Genomic DNA, 16,863 nt, shown 5'->3' on the forward strand with positions numbered 1-16,863 from the left:
AAAAGTGTCCAAGTGTGTTTGGGAGCCATTGAATATACAAAATATAAAACAAAATATTTTTATTTATTTTTTTATTCAATTTAATGCAATTTACTTCTTCTTTTAATTGTATTTATCAATAAATTTTCATATAATTTTATTTGTATTCATTTTCCTCCCTTATTTTGCTGTATTTTATTTTTATGTTCTGGCTTGATTGTTGGAATTGATTAGAAGTTAGAATATGTTGTTGTTGAAGTTTATTTTGTTGAATACCATCCTTCAACTTTTTGTCTTTTCTTATTTCCTTGAATCCCCATCCCCCCCAACCCCCCTATTTTTGTCCTCCATCGCAGGTCTTAATATTGCTTATCTGAATCCGGGAGCCATTGGGGGCCACAAGGCATCCAGCCTAGCGGACCGTCAGCGGGAGTATCTGCTCGACATGATTCCCCCACGCTCCATATCCCAGTCCATCACCGGGCAGAAATGAGCCCTGACGGGACTGCCAATCCCCCTTTCGGACGCCCCACCACCCCTCTGTTCTACATCAGAACACCCCCCCCCCCCCCCTTAACACATACACACATGCACACCATCACCCCATCGCATGCAGTGCCTGTCCGTGTGCCTACCCAACTAACCCATAAGAACAGCTCAATCAGTCAGACTATAAACACCAGACTGTCCGTGCATCTCAAACTTCGGTTTCCTACTATAGCAAAGCTCTTTATTGTTATCTCGACTTATTATTGCTGTTGTTATTGCTACTTCTATTATTATCACAGTTATTATTATTAGTATTATTGTTGCTTCTGTTACAGTTACTCTTATTACACTTATTAGTAGGTTTAGTGTTTTTTTGCATCTTTTTATGTTCTTACCCATATGTTTTCCTTTACAGAGGGAGGATGCCAGATTGCAGGGTCACTTAAAAATCTAAAAGCTTTTTTGTTTTTTTTTTGGTTCATTTGAAAGCTTCCTCCCTCAGTCAACCCTGTAAAATTAGACTCATTCTCTCTCATGTCATACATGTTCAGTTTCGGAGTTGGAATGGTTAAAGCGTTCTTACCTGAGATAGAGAGCGAGCAGAATCTTTGTAGCGTTACAACATTCGGAAACTACAAAGTCCTCCAAGAACCGTCTGGTTCAGAAAGAGCGAGACAGACTCATGTACATTGATCAGATTGATCCTTATGCAGAGCGCTGCTCATCTAGTCATCGTTGCTTCTGCCTTGAGAAGGCCACACAGATTCGTTAACAGCTGAAAATGGGACCTGCACTAGCACGGATGAGTCTCCTGCTGTCGAATGTACAGAGAGAGACTTTGGAGGCTCGTTACTTGTGCGTATGCGCCCATGAACAGGATCTCTCCCGTGTCTCTCAATGCCTTCACAATCGCAGGATGCAGTGATGTCATACAGCTTCTTTTGTGGTGACGGTGCGTTTCACTGCACTGCAAAGAATGACCCCAGAGAGTTCCATCGTCATGAACTTTGTCTCCTCCTAAGCTATTTTTGTTTCTGCTTGGGTGTTTTGTGATCATTTCTTTAACCCCCCACCCCTTCCCTGTCTTTACGGTTTTGTTCTTTTTATTTTAATCGAGCGGCGTCTCCGTCTGAAATGGCCACGTATCTTAAAGGTACCTGCCAAGGGAGACGATAATCATTGAAATGGCAAATAGGTGGAATTGTTGGAAAAGCGGTTTATGCGTAGATTGTTAACGTGAGTTTTAACAGAAGGCATTGACAAGGATCAATCATCGTGTTAAAGCAATGCACATGAGATGCCTCATTATGGAGGAGCACTTTTCTTCTTAATAATTGAAAAACAGAATGGTTAAACGAAAGAGGACGAGAATGTTTCAGCGCACAGGATCTTAAGGTATGGATGCCATCGGATGTCTCAGAGAGAGTCGGGAGAAAGACTGCGTTTCATCTTTTAGAAAGCATCCGGCCTTTTCAAACCCACGGTGAATTAATGATTTTTATGTTATTGGTGCATGCGTTTATGTTTCAGTAGACATAACCTGGAGGCATTTGAATGATGGTAACAATATAAGCAGTGTTTGGTCAATATGCAGTATTAGGGATTTTGTGCAGGATGAATTTTTGCATTCTGGTTGGACACACGATAAACTTATGGTCAGATTTAGTTCTGTTATTGAGGTAGTGCTCCATGTTTCAGTTACGTGGATCACAAATGGCTTTCAAAGGGTTTAACATCTGTTTGTTGAAGAAGTTGAGCACTTAACATTTTTCCCTCCGGGCTAAGCATTTCCTGTGACGCGTATGGTTCTTCTGGAAATCAGACTTTGAGGTCTGTCATGCAGGTCATGTTTAATAGCTGAGAAAACTCAAAGCTATTATGTGTTTGATGATGAATTAATGGAAATAAATCCATACACATGCATTTCTCTGTCATGTGTGTAGTCCAAATCCTTGCAGTTTGAATTTTTCTTTTTTTCTTTCACTGTCCTGTATAATGCCACTGATTTGTGGTGGAACGATGCAACTTTGGAACAAAATGTTTTGAAGATACCTTGGATTAAATTTTCAGGTGCAATATTAGATAATAGGATGTTTACACCTTTTTTTTTCTCTTTCTGGTAATGATGATAAATCAGTCCCTTTTAGTCATCCTGTTCAGTCTTTGATATTAAGGGGATGATTTGATCTTTGCTCCAATTTCATGATCTGTAATGTTTTTGTTGTTCTTTTGAAATGAACGTAGGGTGTTATAGTAACTCATTTCTCTCTCCTGCTCTCTCTTGTAGACTATATTAGATGCATCCATATACCTGTGTTCATATATTTACAAGAAAGTTGGATTTTGAAGTTTAACTTCCTTTTGACTCCTCAATTAAGTTCCATTTTTGTTTGGTTGTTTAATTTCAGCCGTTTCTTAAAAAAAAAAAAGAAAAGGAGAAAAAAATCAAATTTAATCAAAAAAACAAAAAAGTATGAACAGATGATGACACGATATTTGCTAGGTCAGAAGTAATAATGACTTATTGTACATAAGCTTTTTTTTCTCTCCCTTGAATTAAAAATAATGAAATGAAATTAAAATGGTTGTATATTGTGTAGAAAAGCAAACAAAAAGCCATGAATATTGTGAAGCTTGTTATTTCGTTTTGTGATCACTGTGTATTATTGTGTAACAAATGTGCAAAATGTATGGGATTATACTTCTCTTGTTTTTGAATGAGCTCTTTAAATGCATTTTCTCCCCGGCTGTACGTTTTTTGTAGTATGTAGTATTTGCAGAAGAAAAAAAAAACAGTTCATTGCTCTGGTGGAGCATTTGATCCATTCTGTAGCCTTTGGACTGAGACATGATGGGACAGTCTCGTATGTTACTTTTTTTTTGTTACCTTTCTTTTATTAGTTTTTTCCACTGTTGATTTCAAAAGTTAAGGTAGATGTTCAGTGAATAAGTTTCTTTCTCTAATGTCCCACACAAAGTGTTGGTCTTACAGAACATGGACTGGATGAAACATTTGACAGTATTACCCCTCACTCGACCAAATCCAAAGCGATCATCATAAATATAAAATCAAAGCACGCCATTACTTTTAGATAAATTACTGGGTGCAGAAAACCCTACAGGGGAGATTGTGTACATTTATTTTCTCTCTGTTGCTTAAAGGACAGACTTTCCTCAGTATACCCCTTTTTTTTTTCTATCTCTTGGGAAAAAAAAATCCCAATGCTTTTTTTTTTCGTTCATGAAGATTGTATACATTGTATACGATGAAGATGTTTGTTTTTGACTGTTCCAATGATTATTGCCTTCAGCCTGTAAATCATGACAAAAAAAAAAAAAAACACAATTTGCAAAGTTTTGATTCTAAGGTTTGTGACATTATTAGATATGCTTTTTCAAGTTACATGTCATGGTATCACTGTCCATAATTCTCTGACTGGACAATCAGCTTTCCTGGAGTTCTAGCACTGGGGTTTACTTCTCTCTTAAATTTTTTATTTTCCTTTTATTTCTCTGCCATTTTTTTTTAATTCCTCTCCCTGATTTAAATTTGTTGCAAGTACAAGTCTTGTTGTTGTTTTTTGAAGAGGGAGAGAGGGTTTTGGGTCGTCATTTCTTTTTGATTTTTCAAAATTTCATCTGAACTTTCAAATATTTTTTTTAAAAAGACTTGGCTGAGATTTACCCAGTTTGAATTTTAAAGCAAATGGCAATATGTTGAAATCCGTTTATAAAAGAAGACTATGAATAATTCAAATGTGTACAGTAAAAAAGTATTAGAGATTGGCTTAGACAATTATTGATTTTAGTCAAGGAACAGAAGTGCTTTTTGTCACGTTTTTATTTTCATTTAGAACATTAATCCAGACCTTTTGCACATCCTTGATATTTAACTGTCTAAAATGGAGATGGAAAAAAAATGCTGTTTGATTACTGCCGGTTGATTAACAACAATTATGCATTGACTGAAAAAAAAAAATAAGCTAATTTTGGAGGAAATAACTTTGTAATATTTATCACTTGCAAGCTATGTTTAATAAAGGATGGAACAGTTTATCTCGGAGTGTGTTAACATTTGTTTAGAACTCATTTCAAACGTTTTTTGTTCGGTTCTTTTGTCATTTAAAATGTCCTTTAGTATTTCTGTCCTTTTAAATCTCTTATTTTTATATATTATTTACACTTAGATTTTTCATTTAGATTTTCAAACCTATATCATTGTCTTTCTTTCTTTAGCAATACTAAAGGTATTTTTTTTTTCCGTGGCTGATTAACAATGTTTCCAGTTCTCACACTCTTTCAGCCAGCACTCATATGGTCTCTTGAGCTCTTGTCCATCATTTACAGACTAATTGACTAGGCTTTGAATTTATCCGGTCACAACAATTCTAGCTATTTTCCACAGCATCACTGTTCCTCTGTATCCTGCCAGCTGATTCAAGGCTGTACTCTCTTAAGGGCTGATGTCTGTTATTCTGTTCCAACTAAACCAGTGTTAGTTGACTCAGGTGCATGGTGGGATCATCTTAAATAAGACAATTAGACAAGATTTTCATTTTTATTCTTGTCACACATTACAGCGATTGGCAGGTGTCTTAAATTAAAAATGCCCGACTGATCACAAGAGTATCAAAATATAGCGACACATTTTTATCAGAAGACGTGCCCCAGTACTAACAAAAGATTTGGGCTCTGATATTCTGCATGAATTTGTATTGACCGAATCACATTTTTCAATCCTTAATGCTCCATTTTTCAAATTTAATAGGTGAGTTAATATCTAATACCATTGCTGACACGGATCATACAGTTTATTATCGCTTGCTTTGTGTTCAGACATGACTTGCTTGTATTAAGCAATATCCACATTTAAAATTTTGCACAGCCCAAATTGTTTTGTTTTCCTGGGAATCAACCCACAAACATGTTTCCTGTGTTACACTGTGCTTTTTTTTTTTCTCTGGGATGCGTTTTAATGCTCATATATGGCACATATATGTGATATGTTAACATGTTGGACTGTAGGTCAAAGGTCAGGTAAGAGCTCGCGTTGAAAAGATTTAAAATCCTCCTAGCATAAAATGTGCCAGAAAAGCGTCCCACTGGAATACTGAGCAGTTAATTCCAAGTCTTTCCAAGAATGTAGCCCTCGGGCCACTACATAAACATTCAGTGACTGCAAACTGAAAACGATTAGTCATTAATATTAGTGTAATTTCCATGTCATTTCCACCTGCCCACACATTGTTTAGTGACAACTTGTCCCGATTACATCTCCTTAGTCATCAGGAAGGCTGTCTGGAGAGGCTGCAGGTTAGTGGATGTCACTGCTTTGGAATGAGGTTCAGATCCCTGTCATCAGACCAGCTGCAGGGCTCCGACAAGGTTAAACCTGTTCCTCTCCAAGGCAGTCTGCTCACCCAGTCCTAATCCACACTTTTGGTTTTATTTGATAGTTATAGATTACTGGTGATTTTTTGGCATCTACTTTAATTGAATCATGTTGTCTGATTCTTAATATTTTTCAGTCTCCCTCCAGCAATAGAGGGCAGTGTTAAGCAGAAGCCTACTTTGTGAAGTCCTGCTGCATCAGTGGTTACGTTCTCACCGACCTATTCATCTTCAGATACCTTGATTTTATGATTTGGATGCATCGACTGTAAAATATAAAATCAGTTCATCACATTATAGCTAATATTTAAAGACAACCAGAAAGTGTCTAAATCTTTTTGTTTATCAGAATTGTATGCATTGCAGCAGTTAGAGATCCATCTGTGTTGGAAATATAGGTCTAGGTTGCTAAAGACCCAAATATGTAATAATGATTGGTGAAACACCCATGCATTTAAGGGTTAAACTGATGTGAACATTCAAATCTCCTCTTAAATATCACCAAAGCTGAGATGGTTCTTGATTTCAGAGAGAGAGAGCAGAATTCATATCATTCTACATTTAAATAATGGGGAGCGAATACAATTGTTGTTAAATGATAAATACCTCAGTATAATGTTGGACCTTATGCTAATCGGGGTGCATGGACTAATTATGTTAGCAAGAAGTTTCAACAAAGAAATTACTTTCTTTTAATGTCCATAGCAGAATGCTTTTGATGTTCTGTGGGGCTTTTATTGAAAGCGTTTGTGTCTTGTTGGTATGATAATACAGAAACTCAGAGGAGGTCACTAGGGAAGGTGGGAGCAATGGCAAGTTAACTGTTAGGGATAAAGTTACCGAGCATTGAGAGTAGCCTATATATAAAGAAATAGTGCAGAGTAAGGCCAACACTATTTTGAATAAAAAGTGACATCCTTTATCTTATGGTTTTGAAATGTTGACAAGCGATGTCATTGTGTTAGCCTAGTACATTGCCTTTTTCATTTTACATCTAAAAAAACATGAGCATAGGTTTGAATTTTCCCTTTGTTTCCAAATGGTCTTTAAGGACCCTTATAGTGCGCAGGTCAGAAATAGTATGGTAATGTAATGAGATTAAATATCAAGAGCTCTGAAGAAACTGGAGTAAATATGTGACATTAATATGTTTTCCCATCCAAAGCTCGTTGGTGGTTGCCAGGGTGTTGCTACGCAGTCGCTTAGGTGTTCAAAGCAGTTGTTGGCACATTACTATGTGATTGCAACGGTTTTTAAATACTTGACCAAACCAAATGACCCCATTCACAAGCCTCTTGGGTTTTTCCTTCAATGCTACTATAAGATTGTTTTAGCCTGTTTTATGATCCTCAAAGTGAAAATTATATAAAAAATGCTTTCAAAAGTAAAAGTATACCTCTTCTCAACAAGCCACACATTGTGAGGTATTATTCATCCCTGTAGTACAAATTATGTCAAAGTTGAATACTTCTAGTCAGTGGTTCAAATCATCTAATGAGATGCTATACACATAATAATAAAAAGTTTGTTGGTATTATTTAACATGTACGCTATGACATCATCACTAATGGTCTTGCTAATTAGCCATCATCCAAAGCATGAAGGAGTCCATAAAAGATTCTCACCAGACTCTTCCACTCACTAAATGTACATCATTTACAGTAATTTAATAAATTGTGGTAATGTGTTTAAATCAGTGATATGGGATGAGTGAGGACCTTTGAAAATAATTCACTATTTCTCAGTAGACAGAACCGCTCCGCTCCAGCTGAGATAATAATAACAGGGCTCTCAGTCCAGGGGGTGGATGAGGTTTTCATTCGGCTCTCATCCTCTGGTCTTGAGAAGGTCAGGATACATTGCTCACAGGTGACAGCTGTAGCACAGACAGCCCCTTGACTGTCAGCATTCTCACTTCCGCCTCTTTTCCAGGTGTCAACATACATCTGGTGTGAAAGTCTCACTTTTAAACCTCCCTCAAATTCCTCCAAGCAAAAGGCTGGGAATGAAGGCAATGATGTGTTATTAAAGAAACATCCTCTCTCTTACAGCTTCAATGCAGCTTGTTGAGTCTGTCAAGGGAAATGCATGAAGGTTTTCTCATTTCTGAGGTGAAATCCAAGGTGATTCATCACTTGTTGTTGTCATTCGGTTAGAAACCTTGCTGTTGCAGATGAATGACAGAGAAAATATTCAGTCTTGTATGTGTGATTTCAAATCAAATGTGATTTGTCCAGTCCATAAGCAAAGATCACTACCATGATGCTAAAGCAGTGTGGGTGGTTGTTAAGGTGTTGATATTGTCACAGTAGTTTGGAGTGGCTGTGCAGTTGCTAGGGAGTTATGAGTGGTTGCTAAGGTATTGCCACAGTATGTTATTTTGTGTTGTGGGTGGTTGCCAAGGTGTTGCTGTGTGGTTATTAAAGGGTTCTTGCCACACATTGCCACACAGCTGCTAGGCAGTTTGGGGTGTTACCTAGGGGTTACTACACAATTGCTAAAGCATTGTGGGTCATTGCCAAACTGTTGCTATGCAGTTTATAAAAGGTTCTGAGTAGTGCAGCACATTGCTATGTAGCCGCTAGGGCATTGTGGGTGGTTTTGCAATGTGGTTACTAAAATAATGACTAAAAATAAGTGGTTCTAAAACATTACTTTGCAGTTGTCAACATTTTCATGCTCATGATTCTGACAATCTACCAGCATGTCTGTGCTGCAGGTTTTATTATGTCCTGATTCTGATAAAATCAATAAAGCATCATATTTAAGGCAGAGTGCTTGTATTTGTGGGGTTCAGGTGGACCTCAGTGTGTAATGACAGTTGTGATTGTTGTATTGGGATCTGGGGGCCTGAGCATCTGCTAAGAGACTTTAAAGAGCCTCTCTATTGATTTCCTTTCACTCCAATTAACAGGACAGTTTATATAGTGCAACAGAGCTTGTACACAATGTCCATGGGCAGTCCATTTGTGCTCCCTCGGTAAGGTCCTCCTTGAAATCAACAAAATCAAAATGTATGTTCATCACACTGTTTGAGCATTACATTTTCATATGGCAGAAAGTTGATTAAATCAGGAGCTTTTCTTCATGGTGTATATTTCCCTTAAATTAAATTCAGTCCTTTGTTTAGAATCCACCTCTATTCAAATCAAATATCCAAATGAATTTCAAACTCAGGAAGGTAAAATATGCATTTATCTACTGCAATGTACCCCTAGATCCCTTTAACTCTCCTTTAGATTGATCCTCTGTCAGTCAGTGGCTCTGAAACCCAACAAGGTTTCTAATGAAGGTTTATATAGTGAAGGAAGCACAATGTGGGCTCTCAGCCTTGTGTCTTATCTCTACACAGGTATGTAGCCCTACACTGATTGTTTTACACACTCATGGCCAAAAATGAGTGAACAATTTTTTTCCTCAGTAACCAAAAAGGTCATCCTAAATGTTATTTGTAATGTTTGCAGTTTCCTTTCATCCTTTTTAATTTATATCACTTCTCAATTCATCAAATGACTAATGCACAGTGTCACAATATTTCAATATGTCCAAGCAGTCTGGACAGTCAAACTTAAAAAAGCAAAAGTAATTAGCCAGATGTAATTAGCTTGAAGTCTGAATTTCAAATGAATTTCAAATGCATACAGGAATCTTAATGAGTCTTAATGAGTAGTTTTTGTTTGTTAGTTTTTATTTATTCATTCATTTTTATTTTAGTTTACCAGTAAAAACATCTTGGCAGCCTTAAAATGATAAACAAATATTGTGTAAGAAAAAAACGTTTGTTTTTAGAAATGACATCTTTTACTTATCTTTTTAGAAATTACATCTTTTACTTATACATATTTTACTCATCCATTGAAAACTGTTTTATTCTATTTCACAAGAAATAGATTTAGGATGTTTTGATAAAGTGTATAATATGGATATTTCTATTTTATAGGCTGCATATCTGATTATGGCTCTGTAATGGACAAATTAAACTGATGTACAATGGATTGTTCATTATTTGTAAGTAATTAATAATCTGCTTTTGTGTTTCATTTTGTTTTTTTACAAGATTATTCGAAGGCTCTCTTGTGAATCCAGGATTTTATCAAAGTACATTTTTGCCTCCATCCTCGCAACTCTGAAATTGTTGAGTCTATGTCTTTGCTCTGTCCTCTCTGTTGTTTTCCCCGATTTCTTTCATTTTCATTGAGCGTGGTGATAACACATCTGAAGAATTCTGAAGATTTGAACTGGGAAGGTCATGTGAAAACTTGTCCTGGTGGGGTTCGTTGCTGTGGAAGGTGAGCATTTGTAGATGATATTCCAAACGCTGGTCATGCTGAATTTATTCAAGTTCATTTCAATGTGTTATTTCAGTATTAGTGTATTATTTGTGGAGACTTTACATCCAAATATATAGTATATGGTGTGTAAATTTATATAAAATGCAGTAAATGAAGCAACAAAGCAGTAAGGACATGTCTAAATTGCAGTAGTATGGAAGAGTGGAAGAGGGTGAGAGGTCAGTAGTGAAGGTTTACGGGAATTACAGAGTAATTGTCATCAGTGGAGAAAAAACCATTCCTGAGTCTACTGCTTATATGTACCCTTAACAGTTTCAGCATAGAAGGGAAGAAGTGGTATTTGAAGTGGGTTTGATAATTATTTAAATAACTTCATGTCAGTAGAAATGTGGACTTCCTGCTGGAGTGCATCTGTCAAGATAAGACTGACCAGACGCCCCATTTCTTCCTGGGATGATCCTGGGATGACACACAGTCATACTTCACTCTTTTCTCCTGACATTAACCAGTTCAGAGTAATTACATAACCACGCAAGTCAGAAAATAAAATTTCTGTGCAAACTGTGTAAAGTTGTCCTAAGCAGTTTATGTAGTATATCATCTCTTATTTACACTATATCATAGTACCGCTTTACAAACCTATATGCCTTCTCTTTACAGTAAATAGTGTCACTGAGTTCATTATGCCTAAAGACTTGTAAACCTCTGTTTTATAAATTGGCCTTATTAAAAACAAATTATGTAGTTAACAATTCTTTAACAATAGCAGTCAAAATATAAGTTTACACTTTATTTGAAGGTGTCCTTGTTACAGTGTAATTATACATAAAAGTATGGAGTAATATTAGTTAACTACATGTACTTAATTTATGATTAGGGTTAGGATTTAGGTTTGGCTTAGGGTTACTTGCATGTAATTATGCATAATTAATTGTTATTATAATAGTAAGTACATGTAACATATAACAAGGACACCTTAAAATAAAGTGTTACCAAATATGAATAGTGCATATTATTAAATGATATTACATATGTGATACAATTTGTTTATGCAAACTATCCATCAAAAGGTCTATTCGATTTTTAATGTTTTAGAAAGGATTCTATTATTCTAAGTTCAAAAGAACAGCATTAACCTGAAATAACATTTACTTGAAAATAAAAATACCTGAAATAAAAACTGTTTGTTATTTTATACATGCATTTATTCTCACTTTTGATCAGTTGCCTTCTTGCAGAATAGCCATATATAAAACCTTTCCTGACTAGACTGAGGTTAATTTAGTTGGTGTGATTCTGTAACATGTTCCTACAAAATAGGATGTTTCTCTCTGAAACTTTTCATTCCAGCTCCACAGTGACTGTAAAAAGGGAACATTGACACTGTTTATTCCATAGGAGAATGTAGTTCCAGATGTAACTAGGCCTAACTGACAATTCCCTCTGTGTGACGGCGCTGGCTCTGAGACAAAAACTGAACGAGCCACCCACCAGAGTCCAGAGCACAAGGGTCTTCACATTACTTTCTGTCATCCACCAGTATCAAAGGATTTCCTGCTGTGTACAGATGCAAACACAACAGAATAGCCAAAAGAACATATGCATAAATGTGCTCATATGAGGCCAGAGAGATCATAGCTTTACATTTGTGATGTTACAGTTATCTCCTCTTTCTTTTCAGTCTCTATAAATAGCTGTTATTTACTGCAGATAACAAGAGGGGTTCATGTTTAAGTACTGACGACTGTTCCATCCGCCCCCACAGGTTTTCTTCTTAGCCTTGTAAAAGTGCTCTGTTTTTGTTGTTTTGGTTCCTCTTGGTATTCTCGGTACAAAAACATGTCACTTAGCAGGGGCGTAGCCATCTTTTCAGAATTGAAGGGGACAGAAATTATATATATATAAATAAATAAATAAATATATATATATATATATATATATATATATATATATACACACACACACACACACACATACACACATTACAATATAATATAAAACATTACAATAGAACATTTCTGTAATATATAGCCTATCAGTCAACAGTTTTTGTACAGTAAGATTTTTAATGTTTTTAAAGAAGTCTCTTCTGTTCACCAAGCCTGCATTTATTTGATCCAAAGCACAGCACAAGTTTTAAAAGTTTTTACTATTTAAAATAACTATTTTCTATTTTCTAGTGTCACATCCTTAAGAAATCAAATCATTCTAATATGCTGATTTGCTGATTATCAATATTTAAAACATGAGTACATTTTTTTCAGCATTCTTTGATGAATAGAAGGATCCAAAGATCAGCATTTATGTGAAAAAAAAGCCTTTGCAACATTATACAGTATATCATTCAAAAATATAGATTTTTTGGAAAATAAATTATAGATATGAATACTTTTATTTAGCAAGCTTTAAAATCTCAACAAATAACATTTTTAAATATATTCAAATAGAAAACAGATATTTTAAATAGTCTAGTAAAAATATTCCAGTTTACTGTTTTGCTGAATTGGATCAAATAAATGCAGGCTTGGTGAACAGAAGAGACTTGACTGGTAGTGGATACTATTGGCAACTTTAATTATTCTCTAATTTCTAGCTTTAATTTGCTTAGATATCTATAACTGCTTGACAATAACAAATAATATATATATTTTTAATATACTACAAACACTTATTTATCACATAATAAGGCAGAATAGTTTCTATAATGTAATAAATCTATGTCAATTAGCACTGTTTTGTTGATATACTGTATTTATCACCTGCTGGAGATTACTTGAAAAACCATATATTGTCGCAATCGTATATTAATGTCTTCGTGTTTTCAAAAGTTTCAGTTCTTCTGTCAAAATAACTGTTGTCATATAGCGATAGCTGGACGCTGTTGCCCATATTAGGAGTTTCCTGATATGACTCCGGACTAGAGGATGAATGAAACACACACTGCAGGAGTGTTTAGTGCTTCTGGGTCCGAATAAAATATCAGGTCATGCGCAGACTATCCTGTCTCTTTGAGTTTAAATCTATATTTATTCACACCAGCTCTTGAAAACATCTATGCGAACACATTTGATTGAAAAAGTGCGGGGGAAGAATTTCCATTATATTAAAAGTGTGGGGGGGGGGGGGGGGGACACACGTCCCCCGTGTAATCTACGCCCCTGTCACTTAGTGTCCAAAAGCAGTTTTTGGAAAGTATAGAAAAACCATATGAACAAAAAGCAAGTATTGACTTGACGTAAATCTTATTTAAAATTTCATAAATCTTAAGTATGATTTATCAGATGAAAACATAACGGAATATTAGATCATGGAAGAAAACATCCAAATCCCTTTAAATTGTCATAGTTAACATACTGTAACTTTAATTTGTTCCAAACCTGTATGAGTTTCTTCTATTGGTAACCAAACAGTTGCCACTGACTTCCATAATGTTTGTTTTTTTCATACAGTGGAAGTCAACGCCTACCATCAACTATTTATTTGGATTATAGTGTGCAAAAATCATGTACTGGCCTTATCTAAACAAAGACTGTATGTGTGTGTTTTTATAAAATTATAAACTTTGCATTTCTGAACTCCAAAATGAGGCCCTTTTTTATTGGCAAGCACCTATTTTTATTTTTTTTGTTAAGAAAACAAATGACTGTTTTTGTAACAATCAACATTACAGCATATTTCCGTTTACAGTTGAGCTTATCTTGTATTAAACCCAGAATATTGAATTAAGGAAGACCTCCAGGGGTGGGGGATGTTTGGGTTGGGGTGGCAGACATTGATTACACACTGATGGACAGCAGGATATGGGACAGTCCCTGTGTGTCTCTCTGACCACCTGAGACTCCAAGTTGTGCTTGAATGTTGAGTAATCATCAACAAAGATGAAAAATTAGTTTAGGTTAGGTTAGGTTAACTTAAGAGTGCAGAGCTGCTATAAACTAGAAAACGATGGATGCGACAGAGGTGTAAAATTTTACTCAAGTGAAAGTACAAGTACTCAGTCAAAATTTTACTCAATTAAAAGTACAAGTATCTGGTCAAAATCATGCTTAAGTAAAAGTAAAAAAGTACAACTTTAAATTTTACTCAAATATAAAAAAGTAGAAGTACTTTTTTTCTGACAGACAATACAGAAGAATAAAAAATAAAAATAAAAAATGAATAAAAATACAGGGAAAGGCATTTAAAGTAAACACTCATCATTTCCACCCTCATGCCATCCTATATGACTTTCATTTATCAGATGAACACAAACTAAGAGTTTTAGAAAAAAAAAAAAAGTGTATGGGACATCCAAAGATGACACTTCAAAAACAATACACAAAGAGAATATGACTCATGCAACCCCTGTTAATGAATCACTGTGAAACGATACAAATACCAGTATTTTAATCTTGACCGTCATGTTGACTTTGTGTGGTTTCTGAAGTGGTCCTGTCCCCTTGCATTATACAGACTAAAAATCTTTGCTTGTGTTCATGTGAAGAAAGAAAGTCATAAACATCTGGGATGACAGAGGTTTAGTAAATGGTGAGAGAATTTTCATTTTTGGGTGAACTATCCCTTTGAAGAGCAAGATGTGATGGAGAGGAAATATATTCCAAACAGAATACAGGGATGTGTTGAATTAATGATGAGAGTCGTAGAATTAAAAAAATACAACGTTAACGTTTTTAAAGGCCACTTTATTTGTGTTGTCTATTTAGATTTAGTGTTTTTTTCTTAGCAGATATTGATAAATAATTATTTGTGACTAATTAGATAAAATAATGAGTAAAGCATGTAATTATTAAGATAAAAAAAAAATTCACTGACAGTCCTAATTCTTACTTAATTATTCATATAATGATACATTGTAAATACAACTTATCCACCACCTGGTAAGAACATCACTAAACATTAATTACAATTAATATAGCATATAATGTTTATTTAAACACTTTCTTTTTGGAAATTTTTAACATTTAATTAAAAAAAATCCCACAAAAATATTAACTGTATTTAAATTCCCATCACTGATTTTATTTGCACTCAATTTTGTGCATTCAGCTAATATATTGCATAGCTAATGGCTCTATCAAAACAGAACAAATAATGAATAAACTTTTGGGGGCCTCAATATGCTTCCTCAGATTTGATGGTGAACTTATGAAGCCAGACATTTACCTGATGAAAGTCATAACTGAAGTAGAAATGTGTGTGTTTGATGCATGAAAACAATGATCATTAGTTCTCACGTCAGGCACACACATTTGTGCTTCTGTTTACCATATTTAATGTGCATAAGATAAAATAAAAATATAATGTACTTTTCAAGATGAATTAAAATTGTAAGGAGTAAAAAGTACAGTTTTTTTCTTAAGAAACGTAATCAAGTAAAAGGAAAGTAGTCCGTTTAAATTGTAGTTGAGTAAAGTACAAATCCCCCAAAATAATACATAAGTACAGTAAAATTTTACAAGTAAAATTACTCAAGTATTTTACACCTCTGGGATGCGAGCAGGTCGAGGCCTGCTGAGAGTGTGTAGAAATAATCATACAAGTAGAGTCTGTGGCCCGACCTGCTGAATGATGGGCTAAATGAAGTGACTCAGAAATTATCATGTGTTGTTTGTTTTTTTTTTTTGTTTTTTTTTCAGATATAATACAGATTATAATTATATATTCCTATAAACCATCTGCACTTTGTCAGTTCTACAATAATAATATTTCTCAGTCATGTTTAAATCATGGAATACTCAACTGTGGTGTTCAAGCCTAAATTCACACTGTATATAAGCTTTACGAAAGGACTGTTAAAGGAACATCTTTCATAAATTGAAACCAGTAGCTTAAGTCATTTTTGGTAGAGGGTGTATTTTTTGAGAATTTTTTTACATACTTCAGGGTGTGGCTGTAAATGTGACTATAGGCCACAAATGTGATGTCTTTCTGAACAAAGCTGAGATGGTTTTATTGTGGGAAAGAAGCAGTCCAAGTTGTTAGCATAGCTGTGACAGCAGCACCTCAGCTAATACATGTTCTGATCATTTTGTCATAGTTAGTGAAGTGACATACAGCCCATACTCAGAATCCATGAGACTCGAACACACAACCTTAAGGTTAGGAGTCTCTAACCACTAGGCCACGACTTCCCCACAGTAAAAAGTGAACTCTGTGATTTTTGTGTCACCACACAGAATTAGTATCAATGACTGTTTTCATACAGGTTTCCCCAAACACTCCCATAAGTGGTGACGCATGTCGATGTTGCAGTTTTGTATTGGTTTGGATGACAAATAGAGAAATGATTTGATAGCGGCCTAGAGCCTTAGTGTTTACCCATTTCGAAGGAAAAAAACACACAAATGGTGTGCTCTTATTTTTATTGAAAATGTATTTTAACTTAAAATGAGAAGAACAACAGAGCATATTTAGTTAATATAAAGATCAACAAAATTATGGGGGTTGGTGTTCCCGGGGACACATTTACTGAAGCCAAATATACATATTTTGGATATTTCTACGAGAAAGGTTCGAGACACTTTGTCCTTTTGACCAGGACTAGTTTGTAGTTAAAACGCTCTATAAGCTTCTGTCATTTCTGACTCATTTGTGGCTCTCGTAGGCTACTGAACACTAGAACTTGCCAACAAACATGCACAAGAGCAGTTGTTAGAGGGGAGTATTGAGCGCCTGTCGTCATGCTGACACATTGCATCTGTTCTGAGGGTCT

General features: G+C 35.2%; 1 protein-coding gene across 1 annotated transcript in view; it reads left to right on the forward strand.

The window, feature by feature from the left end:
- LOC127935281 (transcriptional repressor p66-beta) overlaps nucleotides 1–4,524 on the forward strand; it is a 40,778-nt gene extending 36,254 nt beyond the window's left edge. Inside the window, exon 11 of the mRNA XM_052532989.1 lies at nucleotides 336–4,524. Coding sequence (XP_052388949.1) covers nucleotides 336–472 — 137 coding nt within the window. The 3' untranslated portion in view covers nucleotides 473–4,524. The remainder of the gene's footprint in view (nucleotides 1–335) is intronic.
- The last annotated feature ends 12,339 nt before the right edge of the window (nucleotides 4,525–16,863 follow it).

The sequence above is a fragment of the Carassius gibelio genome, chromosome A19, assembly GCF_023724105.1.
Source record: "Carassius gibelio isolate Cgi1373 ecotype wild population from Czech Republic chromosome A19, carGib1.2-hapl.c, whole genome shotgun sequence".
NCBI lineage: Eukaryota > Metazoa > Chordata > Actinopteri > Cypriniformes > Cyprinidae > Carassius > Carassius gibelio.